The sequence below is a fragment of the Narcine bancroftii genome, chromosome 2 (genome assembly GCF_036971445.1).
Source record: "Narcine bancroftii isolate sNarBan1 chromosome 2, sNarBan1.hap1, whole genome shotgun sequence".
NCBI classification, from domain to species: domain Eukaryota; kingdom Metazoa; phylum Chordata; class Chondrichthyes; order Torpediniformes; family Narcinidae; genus Narcine; species Narcine bancroftii.
This window is the reverse complement of record NC_091470.1, coordinates 187,051,761-187,075,137: the sequence shown is the minus strand read 5'-3', so window position 1 is coordinate 187,075,137 and position 23,377 is coordinate 187,051,761. Positions and strand designations below refer to the sequence as shown.

Here is a 23,377-nt window from a genome sequence, read left to right as displayed (position 1 = left end):
AACAACATCTCTCAGCAAGAAGAACTTTAAGATTCCAAACCGATGTCCCGGTCCAGGGAGGTGGAGAAGCTGCTACTGGTGCCCAGACAACCTACTACAAGTGTGCAGTCATCGCCTCGCTTTGGAAGTTGGGACCAGTCCAGGCATTGATAAGTATAATTGGGAAGGGATTGCATATTGTAGTGTGAATTCAGCTTTAGATTTAGTAATAAAGACTTGTATAAACTGAAAAGAAAAGAAAAAAAAAGGTATTAACCAAATTGAAAATCACATTTGAAATTTCTTCAGGAATTAGAAGCTGTAGGTCCTGTTCCCAGGCTTTTAAAATTTTATCTGAGGGAGCCTCTCTTATTCCCAGCAACATGTCATAAATGTTAGATAATGAACCGTAATAGAAAGATTGTAAATTAAAAATGACAGTGATTAAATTCTTATCAGTCCTGTAAAGGAAATGTATGTAAATGAGATCGTAAAAAATCTCAAATCTGTACATTTTCACGTGTACATGTAATATTGGCCAAAAAGCATGGTGGAATTCAAATATTTATGCACTGGTCCCTAACAAAGGGCAATATATATCTGAGGAGAACTTTCAAAATGAGTATTTGGTCCACCATATTTAACTGAAAGTTGTTCGTAGGAAGCGAGACCCCCCCCCCCACTCTGCCCTCGACAAATAAATCTTTACACCAGTAGTTCTCAACCTTTTTCTTTCCACTCACATCCCACTTAAAATATTCCCCATGCCATCGGAGCTCTGTGATTAGTAAGGGATGGCTTAAGGTGGGATGTGGGCAGAAAGAAAAAGTTTGAAAACCACTGTTTTAATTGTCCTTCATTGACTCATTATGTGCATGGTTTCATCACTCCAAAGGAAATGGGCCAAAGGCAATTTTTCTTAAGCAAAATATTTCAGTAAAAATCGGGTCTAGAGCAGTGGTTCTCAACCCTCCCTTCCTACCCACATCCCACCTTAAGCCATCCTTACCAAACACGTATGGCACAGGGATGACTTAAAGTGGGATGTGAGCGAAAAGAAAAAGGTTGAGAACCACTGACATAAACATTTAATGCCCAATTTATTCCTTGGATGAAATGATACGATTTCAGTGTAATGTCTCCTTTTGAATTTTAACATATGTACTCGGTATTTTTGGATGTGAAATTTCAATGTTTTAATAAAAATATTGAAAAAGAACAGTTCCGAGAAAATAAATAAGAATCTTGGGATGATTTTCATTATCAACAGCCCAAAGTCCATGGAGTGCTTCATTGTCAACTGATGGGGGTTGACTGAATCCCTTGAAGAATTAAAGAGGGGGGGGCAATTTGTAACGGTTACAATTTAGGATTCAATTTATTGTCATGTAATAAAAGAGCCATATTAAACAGAATTGCTTTCTCCATTGAGAGAAATTGCCCGAAATGCCTCTTTCAGACAGAGAAAGTCACCGAGGGACCATGGATTTGTCTCCAGCCTTTCTGTGGCACCCGAACTCTGGATCCAAACCTCCGACACCGTCTGGAACCCTTCAGTGTCTTCGGGACACCTTCGCATCCCGGTTCCGATACTTCGGCCAATTTCGAACCAGTCACCAGCAGTCTGCAGTCTGGCGCAAATCCCTCAATCGCAGTCGCAAGCAGCCCACCACATGCCCGGGTCTTTCAGCCGCAGAGCCCACCCCCTCACTGGTCCGCCAACCGTGGTCACCATCCCCCTGGGTCACTTCCTCCATGCCTCCTTATCAGATGGGAAATGGTCTCCCCATGTTTTGGTTCCAGTCCTCCATTTCCCTGGAGCCTGCAACCCCTTGTGGCTGCTGCCGAGCAGAGGCGCAACCATCGTGGGCGCAGACCCCACAGTCGCAGGATTTTAAATAAAACCACCTGTCGGCTCCTTTAACGGGCCATTTGAACTCCATGCGGAGCTGACAGTAGTTGTCTGTGCGGTTGGACCCCGCGGGAGTGCTGTATTGCCACTCCTAACTCCCTGTGGGTCCACACCAGAGGCAGCACTGCCGATACTGCGGTTCCAGCAGCACCGCTGTTTTCGAATCGCGCAATGTCTTTGCAGCGCAAGTGATTGGGACTAAGGTTCGAATCCCGTGCTGTCTGTAAGGAGTTTGTACGTTCTCCCCGTGTCTGTATGGGTTTTCCCCGGGGCTCCAGTTTCCTCCCACTGTTCGAAACGTTGCGGATGTGGAGGCCATCGAAAGGGTGCAGAGGAGATTTACAAGGATGTTGTCTGGATTGGGGAGCAGGCCTTATGTAAACAGGTTGAGCACGAGAACAAGATGGAGGACAAGAGGTGACCTGATGGAGGTGTTTTAAGATCACGAGAGGCATTGATCTTGTGGGATAGTCAGAGGCTGAAATGGTCGCCACAAGAGGACATGGGTTTAAGGTGCTCGGGAGTAGGTACAGGGGAGATGTGAGGGGTAGGTTCTTTTAGCAGAGTGTGTGGAACAGGCCACCGGAAACAGTAGTGGATGGGGAGACGATAGGGTCCTTTAAGAGACTTTTGGAGCTTAGGAAAATAGAGGGCTATGGAAAGCCTAGTAATTTCGAGGGTAGGGAGATGTTTGGTACAACACTGTGGGCCGAAGGGTCTGTATTGTGCTGTAAGTTCTCTATGTTCTATGTAGGTTAATTGGGTGTAAATTGGGCGGCATGGCCTCGTGGGCCGAAATTACCTGTTTCTGTGTTGTACGTCTAAATGAATAAACCAGGGTTATTAAACCTCCAGTCAAATTATTTGATGACGTTGAATAGTGCAAGCATGGCATGTTTTATTGCTTTCAGTACCAGAAAACCAAATGATGAACCAATCAGTCATTGCAAGATATGGGCTAGCAGCAAACAGCCACGGCTAAGTCCCAAATTACCGGCATCATAGTTGTGAACTTCTGAGGCCTGCATCTGTAATCATTATAAAATACACCACAGGATTCCCCAAGATACAGATAAATCTGCCTGAAGCCCATGGTGATTCTTTTGACAAAGATCCATCTTTCCAATAACCGTAAATGTTCGGCGAGAATGTGTGAATACTCACGCTCTGATGCTTTGAAGTTGTTAAATCCATTGTTATTACACGTTATTGCTGTTACATGACCGCTCTTCCATTTTTATAAGGAACCAATGACCACAATGTAGTTTAAAACAGCACAGCATTTCCACAGAGGTTGGGCGAGATCAAATCGAGACAGGTCAAGGATGAAAGGGAAAAGTGTGAAGGGAACAATTGGGTGGGGCTTCTTCACGCAGAGTGTGGTGGGTGGGAGTGTGGAATGACCTGAAGTGGGAGCGGGGGTTAAATTTTTTACATAGGGAATACTTAAAGTTGAATGTGAGTGGAAAGAAAAAGGTTGAAAACTGGCCTAAACTCACATTCAGCCCTCTGCTATGGGTGCTCTGTGATCAGTAAGGGATTCCTTAAGGTGAGATGTGGGTGGGAAAGAAAAGGTTGAGAACCACTGTTTTAATCATCCCTCATTGACTCGTTATGTGCATGGTTTCAGAACTCCAGAGGAAATGAGCCAATGACAATTTTTCTCAAGCCAAATATTTCAGTAACAATTGGGTCCAGAGCAGTGATTCTCAACCTTCTCTTCCCACTCACATCCCACCAGTGGCAGAGGGATTGTTTAAAGTGAAATGTAAGTTTGGAGAGCAGTTGGAAAACCACTGGATAAAAGGAGACGTGGCAAACTAGTTTAAAAGGCTGCTAACATATCTTTGGACATTTATAGACATGGTTGGGCAGATTTTTACATCCAAGGGGAATAGGGATATGATGAATAGGCAGGTTGCTGGAGATGAGCTCATCATCAGATCACACCATTGGATGGCGGAGCAGGCTCGACGGGCCGGATGGCCAACTCCTGCTCCTGTCACTTATGCCCCTAAGGTCTTAATCATCCCACCTTGTCTGTGCTGTCAAAAATGGAAATAGCTCCAGAAACCGTCCTACACATGGGGCAGGGCATTCGTCTCATCGTATCTGAGCTGCCTTAAACAGAAGCTCTAGTTACTGTCCTGTCAGGCTATTCACGTCCGTGCCAATGAAGAAAGGGCTGCCGTCAAAATTATGCTATGAAAGTGTAACCTATACAATTAATGTTAGATATCAAATGGTACAATTTAATTTTTTACATCAATTATATTATACTCCATAAAAATTGCATCCACTTCATTCGAATTGTTCTGATCAATGTTTTAGGTGTAATGAAGAACTAGGATTTACCCTGCATGCAGTCTGGCAACGTGAAAAGGTAGATAAGTTTCGGAAGGATATAAGTATTTTATTGGGACGAGTTTTGAAGACGCAAATTTTGAAGGATCCCAGAGTATTTTTATTGGGGGATATTTCCCAATTGAAGTTAGATATTTATCAAAAGAAGTTTTTAAATGTAGCAATAGCAATAGCAAAGAAATCTATAGCTGTAACATGGAAATCTGGTGATATTGTGGGGTTGAATAGATGGCAAACAGAATTATTAAATTGTATATCATTAGAGAGAATGATGTATAATTTACAAAATCAACCAGAAAAATTTTATAAGATTTGGAAACCCTACCTGGATTTTATTGCTACAACTTTACCAGCAGCGTCCACCACACCACCCACACCCCCTCCCCCCACCGTCCAACCCGCCCTACTAGTTATGGTTTAAGATTGTTATGTAAACTGCAATTAATTGATTAAAAGATATGGGCTTATTAGACAGGCCTTTGCTTTTATTTTTCCTACTATTTTGAGGGAAAATTTATAAAAGTTGTATTATTTTTGTGTCATAATTTTATCATTTTTATGTTATGGATAAATACTGTATATGTTTTGACGCAAATGGAAAATAAAATTTTCAAAAAAGACAGGGCTGCTGAATATCTCATTTGTCGATCCATAATCCTGCAGGTCGCAGCTCTTCACTGGACCATTCCAGGGCTGTTCAAGCATGGAGCATCAGACAGCCACTCCACCCCCGATCCCCCCTGCCCCCACCACCACCACCCTCCTCATAGAACATTTTGGCCTCCATCATTTGGTGCTGGACATTTTGGCGCTAACGGTTAGGAACAAGAAGAGTTGCAGTCACAAAACCTCAGAAACCACTTCCAGGGTTTTGGTGAATGTGGCGCAGGCAGTCCAAGGGGCCATCCCGTGCCCTGATTCCTTGAGAAGGACTGGACGAAGGGAGCGCAATGAAATGTACCAGGCACTTACCAAATGTGTTAGAAATTCCAGATAATTTTAAGATCCGCGTGACTTGCGACAGAAGGTTTCTACTCGGAGATAGCGAGGTGCCTGGATTTTTGGTAGGAAGAAGTGGGGTGAAGAAATATTTGCTGATTCCGATACCGACAGAACCCCTACATGCAATATTGGGCCAAAATAAGCATGGTGGACTTCGCCCTATTATTTCTGCACTGCTCCCCAAACAAAGGGCCACATATATTGGCCATCTTGCCAAACATTGTCCCAAATAGAGAGCATAGAGTGTGACTTTGAACAAGCTGTCATATTAACGATAAAAAAAGCTTTTCCCTGGGTTTTATAATAAGCAATTTTCAATATAATTAATTTATTAGATTAATAATTTTTTTTGGTTGGGACCAAAATGTCCTTGGTCCTCAAAAGTGTTGTTTCCCCACCAAAATACCTGGCACCAAACTGCGGAGGCCAAAGTATCCGATTCCGCCCCTCTGGGGAAGTGACTTTCTCTCCCCACTCCCCCTCCCCCACCCGGTTAGAGCACTGGTCTTGTAAACCAGGGCCCATTCCTCACTGGGGCCTCATTTCTGGGAGGGGGGGCTGGACAAGGCAGCGACTCTCTGTCTTCTTCACGGTTACGCTTCATGTAAGTTACATTCTAAACATGACAATAATGGAACCTTTATCCTTCCACTAGGCTAGGTAATCCTGTTGCCCCTGGACGCCGAGAGACATGCCTCCTCCTTCTTTGTCTGTTGATCTTGACTGTATCTTTCCTGAGAACCTTCTGTGTTTTGTGGCACAAGGAGCAAATTCAGATCAGTGACAGGACTTTACCTGCCTGGCAAATTTCTACCCCTTGTGATTCATACTGTGGACAGAGAGGAGCTCAGTTCCAACCCCTCCCTCTCTCAGTAAGCCTAGCGGGCTGTAGTTCGGGGTCGGGGGGGTGGTGTAGTGAGAACAGTGGAAAACCACCAGGATGTGAAACACGAAAGTCTATAGACACCGTGGTTGAAGTAAAAACACACAATGCTGGAGAAACTCAGCAGGGTCCTTTATCACTCTGGCTTGGATCCATGATCGAAGAGGGCCATCAACGTCTGCGGCAGGCCCACTTGTGGCTGGTGAGGCCAGTGTGGGGTAGACGTGCCTGGCCGCAGTGACTACAAGGGAAATTCTGCTCTGGGTATCACGGTTCTTCTTCCGTCTCCTATTGTCCTCGAGGCCAGCCCTGCATGCCCTCTCAAAGGAGGAAGCAGGCTGGTGGCTGGTGTGCCGCCATGGTAGGAGTTAGGAGTGGTCAAGTGTGAAAAGCCAAACCCCCATTCCTGTCCCAGGACAGTGAACGGCCAATTTAGTGGGATTCAAGTGTGAAAGGGGCTGAACATACCTAACCAAAGTTTCAGGCTTTACCTCAATGAAGGGCTCAGTGTATCATTGCTATGCTATTTGACCTGCTGAGTTTCTCCACCCATCGTGTGGCATCCAGCATGCCCAGCGCATTCGGGATGACCCGTGGAACCATGATTGAGTGGAACAGTGTTTGCAGTGGTGCCGAAAAACTGAACCGTCAATTGGCTGTTAACGGTTCTTGAAATGAACAAGAACGAGGGGTTCTGAATTTTTCTTGTCCTCGTTGTTGCCAGGACTGAAGTAAGGGAAAAGCTTCCCGGAGAAATTGCGACTGAAAGTGAACAGTGTGGACATGTTGCTCACATTGTAGAACGTCAACTGTCCACCCTCATAGTCCAGGTACACCCCAATCTTCTTGGGCTTCAAGCTGACTGAGATATGCGTGGGGGGCGCGGTGGAAAGCCAGTATTCTCCTCCATTTTTTAAGGTCAAAACCCAGTATTCGGGGTCCTGCCCTGGTCTTGAGCCCTGCTTTCGGATGATGTCTTTCACCACGCCCAGGTCCCACGCAGTCTTATTTCCCACGTTCACCTCCCAGTAGTGGCGCCCGGACGAGAATCCCACGGCGGCCAGAACGCTGAGATCATGGTCCGAAGCCTCCAGGGATTCGAAGTTTGGGTGGAATTTGTCCCCAAGTTTCACGCCGGTGTGGTCGTCAATCAGGACGAGCGACGGGTGAGCCGTGCTTGGGTCCAGAGTCAGGGAAGCGGGAGCTGGGGAGAGAGGTCAGACAAAGAAGCTCATTAGTGCCAGAAGACCACGTCAGTGCTTCGAGTATGACATCGAAAACCCTGGCAAACTTCTACAGGTGTGTGGTGCAGAATGGCTTCAGCGCAGTCCGGTACGGGGACACCGACACCCCCAAGTGTAAAGCTCTCTAAAAAGTGGCAGAAGCATCCCAGGACATCACAGGCAAAACCCACTGAGTACATCTATGGGGAATGCTGCCGTAGGAGAGCAGCAGGAATCATTAAAGACCCTCACCGCCCATTGCACGCTCGGTTCTCACTGCTGCCATCAGGAAAGAGGTATCGGTGCCACAAGACTCGCACTCACCAGGTTCAGGAACAGCTGCTACCCCTCCACCATCAGACCCCTCAATGACAAATTTAGTCAGGGACTTGGTTTTGCACTTTATTGATTTTTTTTCTGTCTCTGTATTGCACAGTCAGTTTGTTTAATTTCTTTACCAGTTTATGTTGAGCCAGTTTTGTTTTTTTGCACTGGTAATTCTGCCTCACCCGCAGGAAAAAGGAATCTCAGGGTTGTATGTGATGTCACGTATGTTCTCGGACAATAAATCTGAAGTCTAGTGAACCACACCAGGAGAATGGGATGGAGTGAAGTGACTGGAACCCGTGTGTTTGCTTACTGGAGGGGTGAAATGATAAATGATTTGAAGATTGCAACAAGATCATTTCTATGAGCCAAATGCATACAAATGGGACCCACTTGCATATGGAGCGGATGGAACAGGGATCTGCGCTCTCTAATCATGCTCCCAATCAGGTTGGAGGTTCAGATCTGGAGCTCGGGTCGCCGTTGGTTTGGACTGAAGGCTGTGCATCTGCAGGAGCCCTGGAGGCGAATCCACGGGCACTCGGTGACTCCACAGGGGCCTCTCTTTCTGACTGTAAGAGGCGCCAGGCACTTTCTGCCGATGGCGAATCTTTGGGGGTTTCGATAAGATACAGGCGGAGATGATGGTTTAGAAACACCGCCAACGGGCACGTTCCAGGCTGCGGTGGGATGTGCTGAGGCCAACACAAGGGGGCAGTGGGGAAGGACCGCAGTCTAGAGTCCCTTCCGTTACCGGGAACTGAGGGGCTGAGGGGAAGCCCCTCAAACAAATGCAAGGTACCACAGTGTTGGTAACGGGTACGGAGAGGAGAATATACGATGTGGAATGGCAAGAATGTATCGAGAGGATTGATGCTTTGAATTTAAAAGTTCTGAACAGTTTTTTTTTCCTCTGTATTGTAAATACAGGTGAATAAAGTATATTTTTGGAAAAGAAAAATTGAGGTCAGCATCTCAGTAAATATATTTAAGATGAGGTTGGATAGATTTTTTACATAGTCGGGAAATTAAGGGGATATGGGGAAAAGGCAGGTTGGTGGAAATGAGCCCATCAGGCCATGATCTCAACGAACGGCGGACCGGGATCGATGAGCCAAATGGCCAACTCCACTATTTCTTACGTGCTCACACAGACTAAAGGCAACTTTGTCGAATATTACATCTAATTTTTATGACATGACAATACAACACTATTGAATCTTCGACTCTCTGTCCTAGTTCTGCATCGTCTTTTCAAGCCTTTATCAGATGTGGGCATTGGGATCGAGTTGATTTTGACATTCAAACGATACTAAGTTTATTAAAGTTTACTAAACTTAGACATGCAGCACGGTAACAGACCCTTTTGGCCCACAAATCTGTGCCGCGAAGGGGAAGAGGTACTTCCCCTCAAAAATGGGGGGGGGGGGGGTGGGTCGCATTATATTCAAAACGCATTATACATGCATATTTATGGTAATTTGTACCCCATTGACCTGCAACCCCCAGTATGTTTGGAAGGGTGGGAGGAAACCAGAGTCCCCGGGGAGAACCCACGCAGTCATGGGGAGACACATACAAACTCCTTACAGCCTGTGTTCTAGCCCCCCGCCACCCCCCATATGTGCTCTCACTTCTCCTAATTTCAGTTGGTTCTCAACCTTCCATTCACATACCAACTTAAGCAATTCCTTACTAACTACAGTATGGAATGCCATAAGTTAGTAAGGGATTACTGTATTTGAGGGCATATAAGTTCCCACTATTCCACTCCAAAAAATGGCACAAAAATATCCCCCGGGTCTTATGTTACTCACCACTACCGGGTGAGTTATGCCAAAAGTGATCACTCCCGCTACGTGGCTCACTATCATTGGGGACCGGTGGTGGGCCATCTGGTGGAAGGGGTAGCAGAGAACAGGCGGTGGGATCAGTACAGGTTATCAGGGCAGGCTGCCTGGTGGTGGGGGGGGGGGGGGGGGAAGGAAAGCAGGGCAATGGGATCGGTATAGGCCATCGGGAAGTTCTGTCAGTCCACGCACTGTTGCTGCCACCCCACTCCCTCCCCCTCGATGGCCCGTCACCAGCCCCTGCAACCCCACCCCACCTCCCCTCCCTGCACCCTGGATTTTATTCCTGCTATATCGCAACTCCTTATTTCAATAATATTAAATACTTACCTATAAAAGATAAATTCTCAATATTCCCTGTTGAAATGGCCGGGGGTGGATTTATATGCCAGTTCATCTTATAAGCCATCAAATATGGTAATTAAGATGGGAAATTAATAGGGTTGAGAACCACTGTTCAGTGTCCCTTGTTCTGTGGCTCGTCACCCCTCCATAGATCAATCACTCACCACCTACTCAGTCCCACACGTAGTTCAGAACCAGACCTCCTGCTTTCTTCGTATTTGATTTCTATTTTTTAAGATATACCGTAATAGGCCCTCTGGACATGGCCCGATGGAATGTGGACTTGCGTCGTTGAGTTCCCCTGCAGAAAATTACTTACAATCCCAAGAAGGAGCAGGTATGGCAGCCGTACCTGCAGCACGCAGGGTGGAACATTTAGGGACCCTCATTCTGTTCCAGAGTTCCATTCCCTGCGTCTTTCCCCAACTCAGGCAAGAAAATGAAGTGGATCCCGGATCCCGAGAGCCTCCCCTTTCTTCCTGCTTCTTTTTCTGTTATCGCTGTGGTTAGAGGCCCCGGTGGCTCGAGCGCTGGTCTGGGAAGCTGGGGGGGTGGGGGGTCGCAAGTTCCCTCCTCCCTGTGGGGACCTCACTTCTGTTGGACAAAGCGGGCCTAACGGGAGACAGCGTTAAAGAATTTCATGCATGTTACATTCTAAATGCAATATTTATGTGACATTAAGGGAACGTTTACCGATATTTTCTCGCTTTCCTTTCATTTTTTCTATGTTTGGAGCGGGGAGAGGGGGGGCGGGGCTGTTTGGACAACCTGTATCATTGACTTTCTAATTTCAATTTATGTATTTGGGTTATGGTTAATTCTTGATATATATTTGACCACAAAATTAAAAACAAAGTATTACAAAAAAACAAAGTGGGATATTAGTGAAAAGAAAACGGCCGAGAACCCCTGGCAACGCCTCTACGGCACCAGCGATCGAGATCGGACCTGGGTTCGAATCTTGCGCTGTCCGTGAGGCATCTGTACATTCTCCCTGCGTCTGCGTGGGTTTTCCCCAGGGCCTCCAGTTTCCTCCCACCATTCAAAATTGTACCAGAGGTGCAGGTTGACTGGGGTGTAAAATGGGTGGCAAGGACTTGTAGGGCTGAATATGTCTAATTTTAAATATTTAATTTTGAAACATTTAAGTAATGGCCGATAACTGAGAGAGAGAATAGCCACTGCTGTACCAGAGACAAGTTTATTTGATTGTGCTATCAGAATGCCAACACAGACAGAATTCCCTGCGCACAGAATTACAACGTTGGCAACACTTTGCAAAAGAGCGTACGTTTCGCATTCACCAGCTAGGCCTTCCCAACGTGTCCAGACGTTCCAGTAGCTTCCATCCCACTGCAAGCTCATTTGGTTTAACACTACTGATAATGTACATTGTGGTACCACTGACGCTTGGACCCTAAATGCTCGAGGTGCTACACGTCTCCTGCACTGTTTCCACTTACCAAGGAATCTTGGATGATGGTTCTTTAATTCCCTGTATTAAGTTAAGCAGACAAATGTGAAAATGACACATACTTTAGATTCATTTATGGGATCCGAGCATCACTAATGAGGCCAGCATTTATTCCCCATTTCTAATTGTCCTTGAGAGGTTCGTGGTGAACTGCTACCTCTTTCTGAGGAAGGTGTACCCGCCTCACTGTTGGGAAGTAATCCCAGGGATGGACACTCAACACCTCCTCACTCATCGAGAAGGGTGGAGGGGGTGGGCAAGGCCACCATCTTCTATTGGAGCTCTCTCAAGGGTGCCCTGGCTGGCCGCATCACCACATGGGGACGGTTACCAAAGAACAATGGATTGGAGGTCAATCCACAGGATTGTTAGAGTGGCAGGGAGGATACTGGAGTCTCCCTGCACGCCCTCCCCCCCCCTCCCAGTTGACGCGCTCTAGCAGGATCGCTGTCTGAAGAGGGCGTGCAAAATCACTGAGGGTCCCCTTCCACCCCACACACGGCAACTTTCAGCTGCTCCTATCGGGGAAGAGATCAGAACCAGCGCCACCAGGCTGAGGGACAGCTTGGAACTGCTCACACTGACCCTCCGAGACTCTCATGTTCACGAAGCGATATTTATTTGTACAGATGAAGTATTTGTCCTGCATGTGTGTTGTCTGGGTGCAGTGCCTGCGTGTTTTGCGTCGGGAACTGGAGAACGCTGTTTTATCTGGCTGTTCTTGTGCAGTCAGATGACAATAAACTTGACTCGATGTAGGAAGGTGTGTGATTGGGTGGACGGGGGACGGCTCTTATCCTTCAGGGATGCTCAGTCTTCGGAGATGCCAATGCTGAAGGAAATGTTTTTAGGGGTGTGTATGAGGTACTAATCAAGTGGCCTGTTCTTATGTTATCGAGAAGCACGCACGACGAACATTTCTCCACGCTCTTAATTTGTGTTTGGCGGATGCCTCTGGGAATAAAGATTTCTAATCGATGGTCAATTTCTGGGTACAAAATTAACGAAAGGCTGCTTTATGTGATTGGGAGGATGGCAAGATATTTCATCAAATTCTCAACCGAGCGTGAATACTTTGAATTTTAAACGTGGACATAGGGCACGGTGGCGGGCCATTTCAACCCACAGGTCCGTGCTGCCCAACTTGCACCGTCCGGTACGTTTCGGACTGTGGGAGGAAGTCTGAGGCCCCCCCTCCTCCTTCCCCGAGGAAGAACTGTGCAGACGTGGTGGGAGGGGGGGAGCGTGCAGGGTCCTTGTGGGCGGTGCGGGATTTGAGACCCATCGCTGGCCCCTGCGCCAACCCACCTGCCTGATCTTTGGCACTCCAGAAGGACTTGTAACGTGATTTTCAACAGCTTACAATCAAACAGCTGGTAGATGCAGGTCCTCAGGTTAATCTAAGGTAAGACAGGAAATCCAGTGTTTATATTGGGGTAGGTGAAGGGGGGAGCCACTACACACACAGTCAGTGAATTCCAGTTCACTGAAGGCCTCAGGCCTGCCTTATGCTTCCAATAGATGCTGTGTCACCTGCTGAGTTTCTCTACATTGAGGGAAGTTTAGGGGAGACGTCGGGGGTACGTTTTTCTTACCCCAGAGAGTTGTGGGGGTCTGGAATGCCTTGTCAGGGATGGTGGTGGAGGCTGGAACATTAGGGGCATTTAAGAGACAAATGGGTGAATGAAAAGTGGAGGGTTATGGAGTAGGGAGGGTTTAGTACTTTTTTAAAGGAATACATGGACCAGCACAACATCGAGGGCCAAAGGGCCTGCAGTGCTGTAGTGTTCTTAAAGATGAGCCCTGTTACCTTATGGAATGGGGATATTTTAATTGTCCACCTCCATTTACATTCCAGGCCTGCAGTTTGGACCTGATTCATTGAAAATGAGAGAGGTGCCCGTTAGTCACGCCTTTGTCGAGTATGGATGTGCACGGCCAACAAATGGCAAGGTGTGTTGGGGGGAATACCACCACCTCTGTGGTGCACGTCAGGCTACGGTCCTTGCTGCGTGCAGGACCAGCACGAGCTAAACGTTGGTTCATTTGGCCACCATCAGCCCTTTCCGACCTTGGGTGAAAGCGTCTGGACACTGCCCCGGTGAAAGCCGGCACTCCCCTAGTTTCGATGATCCGACTTTTCGAAGTTACGTACTTTCAAAACAATCTGTCCAGCCAAAAATTGATTATCTTCCTGAAGGAGTCTATGCTGGTTAAAACAACACCAAGTGTTGATGCCCCAGTCCGTTCTACCAGTTGTTCTCAAGCCCCATCAGAAGAGAGTGAAATTAACCATATAACCATATAACCACTTACAGCACAGAACAGGCCAGTTCGGCCCTACTAGTCCACGCCGTAGCAAATCCCCACCCTCCTAGTCCCACTGACCAGCACCCGGTCCATACCCCTCTAGTCCCCTCCTATCCATGTAACGATCCAGTCTTTCCTTAAATGTAACCAATGATCCCGCCTCGACCGCGTCTGCCGGAAGCTCATTCCACATCCCCACCACCCTCTGCGTAAAGAAATTTCCCCTCATGTTCCCCTTATAATTTTCCCCTTCAATCTTAAACCATGTCCTCTAGTTTGAACCTCCCCCTTTCTTAATTGAAAAAGCCTATCCACATTTACTCTGTCTGTCCCTTTTAAAATCTTAAACACCTCTATCAAGTCCCCTCTCAATCTTCTATGCTCCAGAGAAAAAAGCCCCAGTCTGCACAACCTTTCCCTGTAACTCAGACCCTGAAATCCTGTCAACATTCTCGTGAACCTTCTCTGCACCACCTATTGCAATTAATTTTGGTTCAATGCTTCAAACATTCATTGTGCATTATGGCTTTTACAGTGTGGAATAAAGGTATTCAAAATGCAATTATAAAAAATGGGAGGTGCGGGATTTTTTATCGACAAGATGGGTTTGCCAGAACGTGGCCCCATCGCAAGTTGAGGAGCACCTACACTGAAGTGAACTCATGGGATTCAACAACTGGTGCTTCCCACCTCCCCCCCCCCCAAGATGCCCCCATTTTTAGCAGTGCGGTTTGGTGCCATCCACTGTTGACCTCATGCAAAGAACAACCATTCGAACACAAGAAACGTCCCGTCGAGCCCGCTCCACCATTCAGTGATCTGATGATATCTCCACCTACCTGTCTTCTCAAGTCAAGATTATTGTTGTCTGAAGAACCCGACGGAATAGCGTTCTCCGGTTCCTGGTGCAAGACATGCAACCAGACATGACACCCATACAGACCAACAATATGCGTGCAGGACAAGTATTGCATCTCTACAAATAGGTAAGTATTGTTTTGTACAAATGAGAGTCCCGGGGGGTCAGCGTGAGCAGTTCCTTTGGTCATTCAGCGTTCTCGCTGTCTGTGGGAAGAAGCCGCACCTCCTGGAGGTGCTGCTCTCCTGTGTCTCTTCCACGAAGGGAGCAGCTGAAAGATACCGTGCGTGGGGTAGAAGGGGTCCTCGATGATTTTGTGTGCCTCCTTCCGACAGCAATTCCAGTAGATCACATCAATGGGGAGGGGGTGGGGTGAGACTTTTTCCCATATCCCTTAATTCCCCAACTATGTAAAAAATTCTATCCAACCTTGTCTTAAATATATTCCCTAAGGTCACCTCCACTGCTTCAACGGGCAGCAAGTTCCACAGATTCACCTCCGTCTGGGAAAAGCAGTTCCTCCTCATCTCCATCCTAAACCTACTCCCCTGAATCTTGGGGCGATGTCCCCTAGTTCTGTTCTCCCCCACCATTGGAAACAACTCACCTACCTCTATCTATGCCTTTCATAATTTTAGACGTTTCTATAATATCCCTTCTCATTCTTCTGAATTCCAGTGAATACAGTCCCAGACGACTCAATCTCTCCTCATAGGCCAACCCCCTCATCTCTGGAATCAACCTGGTGACCCTCCTCTGTACTGCCTCCAAAGCCAGGGCGTCCTTCCTCATGTAAGGAGACCAGAACCACAGGCAGTTCTCCAGATGTGGCCTCACCAGGACCTTGTACAGTTACAGCAGAGCCTCTCTGCTCTTAAATTCAATCCCTCCAGCAATGAAGGCCAACTTTCCATTTGCCTTCTTGACAGCCTGCTGCACCTGAACCCAGAACTCAGATTCAATGGATGCAGTGATGAGGTCTGGGCCAACCATTTCAATGCTGATATGTCTGTCCAAGGCCTTGTGCACCATCAAACCAAGACCACCCGTATATTGGAGGAGCAACCCTTAATATTCCATCTGGGCCCTCTCCAACCGTACAGCATTAACGTCGACGACTCCTGTTTCTTCCAGACCACTCCCCATTCTTCCCCATCCCTCTGTCTCCTTTCCTCCAGCTCTCCACCATCTTCCCAATCCTTTCACAGGCCCCTCCTTCCCTTACCCACCTATTACCTCCTGTCTGGGGGGGGACCGTGCTCCTCCCCCTGCCCCTCCCTCCTGCCGTTTTGTTCGGGTGGCTGCCTGCATTTTCCTCATGATGAAGGGCTCAAGCCCGAAACGTTAGTTATCATCTTTGCCATATAAATGACGTTATTTGACCTGCAGAGTTTCTCCAGCGTTGTGTTTTTACTTCAATCACTGCCGTCTGCAGACTTTCATGTTGTAGGGAGTGTAACATTGAGCAGTGGGGAATGCAATGTTGGTGTTCCTTTCCAAAGGAACAGCACACAAGAGCAGGGTTGTAATGTTGAGATTGATAGGGCATTGCTGAGATCTCACTTGGAATCGTGAGTATAGCTTTTGGTGCCTTGTTTGAGAAAAGACATGCTGGCGTTGGTCAGGGAAGATTTACGAGAGTGATGACTAAGTTATCTGACTGTACTGCTGAAGAGTGATTTGACCGGTAATTCTCTGGATTTGTGAACAAGGCCCAACCAAGTAAATTTACCTTGATGAAGGGCTCAGGCCCAAAACATCGGTTATGCCACAAATGACAGATGCGTTATTATTAATCTTTAGGTTATATTTTATATAATATTTCTTCGTCATGTTACTGGGTGTGTTTGGAAACAGGGAATCACACAGAGAACACCATTTTGAGAGACAATGTGTCTCTTAAGTCCAGCTGTAAACAAGCTTGTCTCATTGTTTAATTGGAAGCCTGTTTGTTCAGAGACAGTTTGACTGCTACTTCAGAGCCTTAAGTAGTTTGATTATTGCTCTCCATTGAAACCTGTAACAATGACGTTTATTCAGAAAGCCATCTGTGATAGAGACACTTCAAGAAACGATCTTTAATATTATGAACCAGATCATCTGAGGTCAGAATATGCAGTAGCTTTCTGTGCGAAAAGGGCTGCTACTCATCAAGGGAGGAATACAGAATCGAAGTGGTTTCGGAACAGATGGCCACTTCAACTAAGAGAGAGCAGTGTTACTGGCGGCATTTGTAATGGTTATTTTGTCAAAACCCTTGACTGGGTTTGTGAAATCACAAGTTCCGTAACCTCCATGCAAGAGACGGGAATGGTGGAAAAATCATTTGTATGAAGAAACATTTCTCTGAAAGCAACTCTACAAGAATTCATGAGTTTTGAGAAGTTTGATGACTTGGCGCCTCACCCACTTCATAATTACTTTTGAACAACAGTTTAAAGACTGAGTTTCAACACAAAAGATTTCGAAGACTCAACTTTAAATTTTAATCATCCCTTCAGAATCGTGCCTAAACTGTAATTGTTTGGGATCTGACACACACGCTCACATGCACATAGTCAGATTAAGTTTAGAGTTAAGTAAGATTTTATATTTATTAATGGTGTGACAGATTATGTTATATTTTATATTGTATATAGATATGTTTTAAAAGAGATAGATTGTGGCAGTTTTTTTTAAATATAGTGTAAGTCACAAACAAAAATACAAATACTTCAACACAGAACTCATTTAAAATGCTAGAGCTCTGCTCAAGCCAGTCAGTCCAGGCTCCGAGTACCTTTGCAAAATCTTTGAAGGATGCCTATAAGGACTTCACAAGTAGGTATTAATTGGACATGCTGTGGAGTAATGGATTATTGTTTTGGAAAGCAACAGACGAACAAACTCGGAAGAACGGGTCTGGACGGGTCTGAGAGCAGAGTGCTGTTCTAAGAACGGGTCTGAGAGCAGAGTGCTGTTCTAAGAGGATCATGTGGTTTTCTCAGAGTGAGAATTCAGTTCTACGGTTCAGCAGCAGCAGCAGCTGGGACTGGAACAGGACAAGCTGGCAAGTTTTTGGAAAAACCCCATTTTGAAGACAGGTTGTGAGTTCTTAGTTCAGCCTGTTCAAAGCCCTTGTGGTCCATACAAGAGGAGGTGGCTGGCTGTATAATGTTTCACTTGAAATAAGGGAAATAAAAAGGAACTCTGTGGTGACCTGAAATAAGGAGGTTGTCATCTGGAAAACCCTGATGGGGAAAGTTTCTTCAGCAAGACACTGAAGTGGCTGATCGGAAGGAATCAGTTTGTGTTCAATGAGCAAAAAATCTCTCTCTCTCTCTGAAAACCTTCCTGAGTGGAAACCATTTACTTTTCAAGCACCAAAGCCTGGTGAAGATTCATAAATGTTAAATTCTGTGCACAATATAAGAATTACCTGCAACCGGTGAACTTGGAGGAGTGAGATTGGGCTGTGAATCAAAGAACCTTTCTGAACTTACACACACATGACATGCACGTGCACTTAGAATTAGAAAGCGGTTAAGTTAATGGTAATAAGTTAAAGTTTGATCCTATTTTCATGTTTAAAGATAATTAAAAGCAAGTTTTGTTTAAGTAACCATTTGTCTTGGTGAATTTCTATTGTTGCTGGGTTTTGGGGTCCTCTGGGCCCATAACATTAGTTATTAGTAAAAATTATTGTTTTGAAGATACCGTTGTCTAGGTGAATTTCTAATGCAGCTGGTCAAGGTCATAATACATAAAGAACATTATGTGACTCGCTGAGTTTCTCCAGGATTTTTGCGTGAACTAATTTTACACATTGTCGGATCGATGCCAACATTTAACTGCGGACAAAAAGAGGTGTTGCCTGACACAAGTTGCAGCCAAATGGCAACATTACATCCCTGCTTTTAAATGCTATCCTTCCAGAAATGTGGCGCTGCACATAGCTGTTAGCACAACACTGTTACAGTGCCAACGATCGGGACCGGCATTTGACTCCAGCACCATCTGTCAGGAGTTTTCGTAAGTTATCCCGTTTGCATGGGGTTTCCCCCGGGGGCTCCAGTTTCCTCCCACTGTCGGGCGTGTAGGTTAATTGGGCAACACAAACTCGTGGGTCAAAACGGCCTGTTACCCGTGCTTTATGTCTAAAAATAAATTTGAGGTTACGAGGTAGGAAGGGCTGAGCTTGCCTTTATTTTGGTTGGTATATGAAGGCTAGAACAACATTGGGGGTCAAAAGTCCTACACTGTGCTGGAGTGTTCTATGGTTTGCCTGGCTCTGCTCTGGCCAAAGCCCTCTGAGCGCTTCCTTGAAGCAGGATTGATTCCCCCACCACCCCTCCCCTCAGCCTGATGATTAGAGGAGAGTGGTGGATATGTTGGGAAAGGAGATTACAGATCACGTCGGGGTACTCTGTGGTCCACGCCCATGTACCTCGCGGGCACTCCAACTTGACCTGCTAGTTTGGAGACAGAGCTTTGTCTCCATAAAGGTCACCTCACAAGATAAAGGGACTGTTCGACCCCTTGAGCCTGTCCCGCCACTCCACCCGAAGCTAAAACCATTCCAAACTCCGGCCCTTTCCCCCATGTCCCCTGATCCCCCAACTAACTGGATACCTATCGATCTCTCCCAGTGATCAGGCCTCCACAGCTGCCGGGGCCAACGAATCCCACAAATCCACAACCCTCTGGCTAAAGAAATTTCTCCTCATCTCCATTTTAAATGCTAAGACTGGGCCGCCTTGTCCTGGATTCACCTAGCAAGGGAAACATCTTATTCACAATGAACCATCAATGGAATGATTAATTTGCTCGATTACTGGATTTAGTGTCTATGTGTACAAGTGCATCCTCTGCGGAAAAACTTCATTTCCAAAAATAATGGGTTTGCAGGTTACACGACGGTGTGGAATGGCTTAACACTGAAGACCCAGAAGGCTGCTCCCCTCTGGCGGCATCAGACCGTGCCGCCATTTCTCGTAGATCTGTTCCCTTCGTGGAACAGAGCCTACCTAAGGGCGATGACGGCTCGAAGATTCGGCGAAAGCCCAGTCTGTGAGATGGCTCTCAGAAGCCGGAACCCGGTTCGTGAGCTGGATGCGGCAGAGGGAATAGTCGAAGGAAAGCCCCGCACCAAGAGGGGGCTAAGCGAGGATCGGATGTGGCAATGGCTTTTATTCTTAATTTCGTTGCGGCCGAGTTTGCCGATTATTTCTGAGGGCCATGAACGTTGGACCAGGTGAGGGAGGCAGATTTCATTTTGTTAGTTCTGCTTTCTCAAAAACCAACCAGCTTAATGAAGCAGGTTTAAATTCCCCAATTGATCTCGATACCACGGCAGCCGGTGGGGTGGCCCTGGTAACATGCACTGAAGTGAATTCGATTTGGCCTTACCTGGGTGGATAACTTCCATGATGTCCCTCCACACTCGGTACTGGATGGGTCCTTTGAAAGAGCCCAGTGGGAGCTTGCCCTCTGCAACGATCGTCTGAAAATTGCTGTCACTATTGATGGAAAGGCGAGGCATTGGTGACCGAGCTCAGACCGCGAAATGAGGATGTACACTTATTTCAATGAAGGACATGCCCCTACCTCTTTCCCTTGTCCGGATCCTCCTGAAAGTAAACAAAACACGAGAACAATCATTAGAGAAGGGAGGGCCTCGTATTCTGGCACCTTCCAACCAGATGCCACTCGCCTCAACCTCACCAGTCTCCGTTAGCGCCCCCACCCCCCCCCCCCATCTTTCCTCTTCCCATATCCCTAGCACTATCTCTCTCTGTTCCTTGAGAGTCACTATCTCGGAGGATCTTTCCTGGATCTAACACCCCAATGGCATCGGGAAGGCGGCCCGTCAGCGCCTCTACTTCCTCAGGAGTTTGCGAAGGTTCGGTACAGCACTGGAAACCCTGGCTAATTTCTACAGAGGTGCGGTGGAAAGTGTGCTGACTGGCGGCTGCATCAAGGTCTGGTACGGGGGAAACGCCAATACCCCTGTGCGTAAAGCCCTGCAAAAAGGTAGCGGGCGCAGCCCAGGACGTCGCAAGGAAAAACTCCTCCCCGCCATCGAGAACGTCGACGGGGAGCACTGCCGTCGGAGGGCAGCAGCGATCATCAAGGGCCCGCGCCATCCGGCACTCACTGCTGCCATCAGGAAAGAGGTGTCGGGGCCACAAGACTCGCACCCACCAGGTTCAGGACCAGCTGCTCCCCCTCCACCATCAGACTCTTCAACGAAAAACTCGATCAGGGACTCACTTTATTAAATGTTATTTATAGTTTTGTATACAGTACAATATAGATTCATACTCAAACAATACAGTTATCAAAATAAGAATAAAAAATGATTGTGCTGTACATAAAGATGAAAAAAAGAGAAAAAAGTGTAAAATAAAAACAAATAAATATATGTGCAAAGCTCCTATGATAACTACACCCCACATTCCCCCCCCCCCCATAAAAAAAGAAAGACAGGATATTATCATGGAATTAAACCAACATGATAAGGTTCAACCATTAAGATTAAAGAAGAAAAGTGTTGGTGGGGTGTAGAAGAGAAAACAAATATCCAAACCCATAATATCTCAATATGGTTTCCAATTTTGAAATAGTATCATACCCTTTTCTAATAAGTCACCTTTTCAAAGGGAACACAATTTTACATCTCCCAACAATCAATTTTAAAACAGGATTCAATGTGATTGCTATGCATCTCCTGGCCACCGCCAATGTGACTTTAAAACATTTTAACCAATATTTTGACAACTTCAATTGTGGGAGGGGGGGGGAGTTTCCAAATGTACATTTCCCAAAAGGAAAACCTCAGGGCAGACTCTTACCAATCCCACATGACAATAAACATTTAGTTCCAGTGTGGGATTCAATATTTGGGAGACAGTTGTGAGCAAAGGCAGAGGGTGGGGGGGTGATCAAATTAAAAATAAATGGGGGATTTCACAAAATACCTTCTTCTCCTCTCTGAGGGACATATTGGGCCCAGAATTAATTCTGCCGCAGATCGCCGGATTGGAGATTGAGATTCATGAGGGGATTACAAAGAAACTCATTTCCAAACTGTGCCTTTTACTTTAGGAGGAATGTCCAGAAATCAGATTTGAATAAGGTGGAAATCAGATTTGGGAACTGAAATGGATCCTTTTCTGACATTTGTTGGGACCGAACAAGGGATATGATTAATGCTCACTGTAGATCAGTTAATTATAAATTTATACATCAATTATATTTAACTACACATAAATAAATTTAATCCAAATTTATGTTTTAGATGTGGCACAGAAATTAGTACGTTTATACGATCTACCTGGTCGTGTACCAAAGGTGACATCATTTTGGAACGATGTGGGCAGGTTTTTGGAACACATCATAAAAACACATTTACCATTAACACCTGAGCTTTATCTTGTACACTTTATTGATTTTCTTTTTTGTTCTCTCCACATTGCAGATTTTGTTCATATTCGTTAATAGTTATTTGTTTACAGTTTTTTTTTAATGCAACTCTGCCGAGCCCCCGGGAACAAGAATCTCAGGATTGTATGGGACACCTCGTATGTACTCTGACAATAAATATGAAATCTCCTGCCCCCCAGCTCCGCCCCTTCTCCCGATCAACTCCCACATTTCCTCTCTGACGGGAGTAGCTGACAGGGGGTTCCCAAGGGGTTTGCGCACCCACTTCGGATACCAATTCGGATAAACCTTTGCGCACCTACTGAAATAATTGGCTCTGGAAGGGTTAACCGTTGACCTCCTCAGATCCTCTGCCGAGGTTCCAAGCAAATAAAACATTCCAGCACCATGCAGGCCCTTTGGCCCATAATGTTATACCGACTTACTCGGCCATCTAACCCTTTCCTACCTCAGGCCCATATTCCTCTCTTTTTCTTGCATCCACACCACCGTCCAAGAGTCTTCCAAATGTCTCTATGACACCAGCCTCCGGTAATGCATTCTAGGCACCCACAACTCTGTGGGGAAATAACCTGCCCTCGACGTCTCCGCTAAATTTTACTCCCCTCACCTTCAACAGATGTCCTCTGGTGTTTGCCGCTCTTGCCCCAGGGAAAAAAGATGCTGCCTGTCCACTTTATCTATGCCTCTCATAACCTTGTCGACCTCTATTAAGCCACCTCTCATCCTTCTTCACTCCAAAGTGAAAAGCCCCAGCTCTGTTAACCTAACAGAGATCTTGTCCATCTTAAGCTTATTTCCCACCCAAATCTGCAGGGACTAAGGTTTAACAACATAGTAGGATGCACCTCATGTGTAAACTGTGCATATTAATCTGCGTATATCGTGTTCACCAGTGGTTCTCAACCTTTTTCTTTCCACTCACATCCCACTTTAAGTAATCCCGATGCCATCAGTGCTCTGTAAGGGATATGCGTGGAAAGAAAAAGTTTGAAAACCACTGTTTTAATCGTCCCTCATTGACTCGTTATGTGCATGGTTTCATAACTCCAAAGGAAATGGGCCAATGACAATTTTTCTCAAGCAAAATATTTCAGTTACAATTGGGTCTAGAGCAGCGGTTCTCAACCTTCCCTTCCCACTCATATCCCACCTTAAGCAATCCTTTTCTAAACACAGAGCACCAGGCAACCAGAATGAAGGAAGCAACAGAAGACCCTTTGGTTATGCAGAAGAAGCAGGAATCTGTTGAGCCAAAATCTCTTCCAATTGAAAAGATTCTTGTGAATCTTGAATCTAAATGATCTTATACAATGCAGGGATTATCTAAGATTATGACTGAACTTGGTACTAGGTTCAATACTCTGATGGAAATAAATTCTCAACAGATGGCTGAGTTTGGAGCTTTTAAGCTTGAAGTGAGA

At 46.1% G+C, this 23,377-nt stretch overlaps 1 protein-coding gene across 2 annotated transcripts in view; it reads right to left on the bottom strand.

Moving 5' to 3' along the window:
* Positions 1-2,922: 2,922 nt before the first annotated feature.
* The window catches only part of LOC138754780 (zinc-binding protein A33-like), a 28,921-nt gene continuing 8,466 nt past the window's right edge, over positions 2,923-23,377 (bottom strand). For both annotated transcript variants that reach the window (XM_069919598.1, XM_069919599.1), the window contains 3 exons: positions 20,115-20,137; positions 19,917-20,026; positions 2,923-7,344 (listed from right to left, as the gene is read on the bottom strand). In XM_069919598.1, the coding sequence (XP_069775699.1) occupies positions 6,800-7,344; positions 19,917-20,026; positions 20,115-20,137 (678 nt within the window). In that variant the 3' untranslated portion in view covers positions 2,923-6,799. The remainder of the gene's footprint in view (positions 7,345-19,916; positions 20,027-20,114; positions 20,138-23,377) is intronic.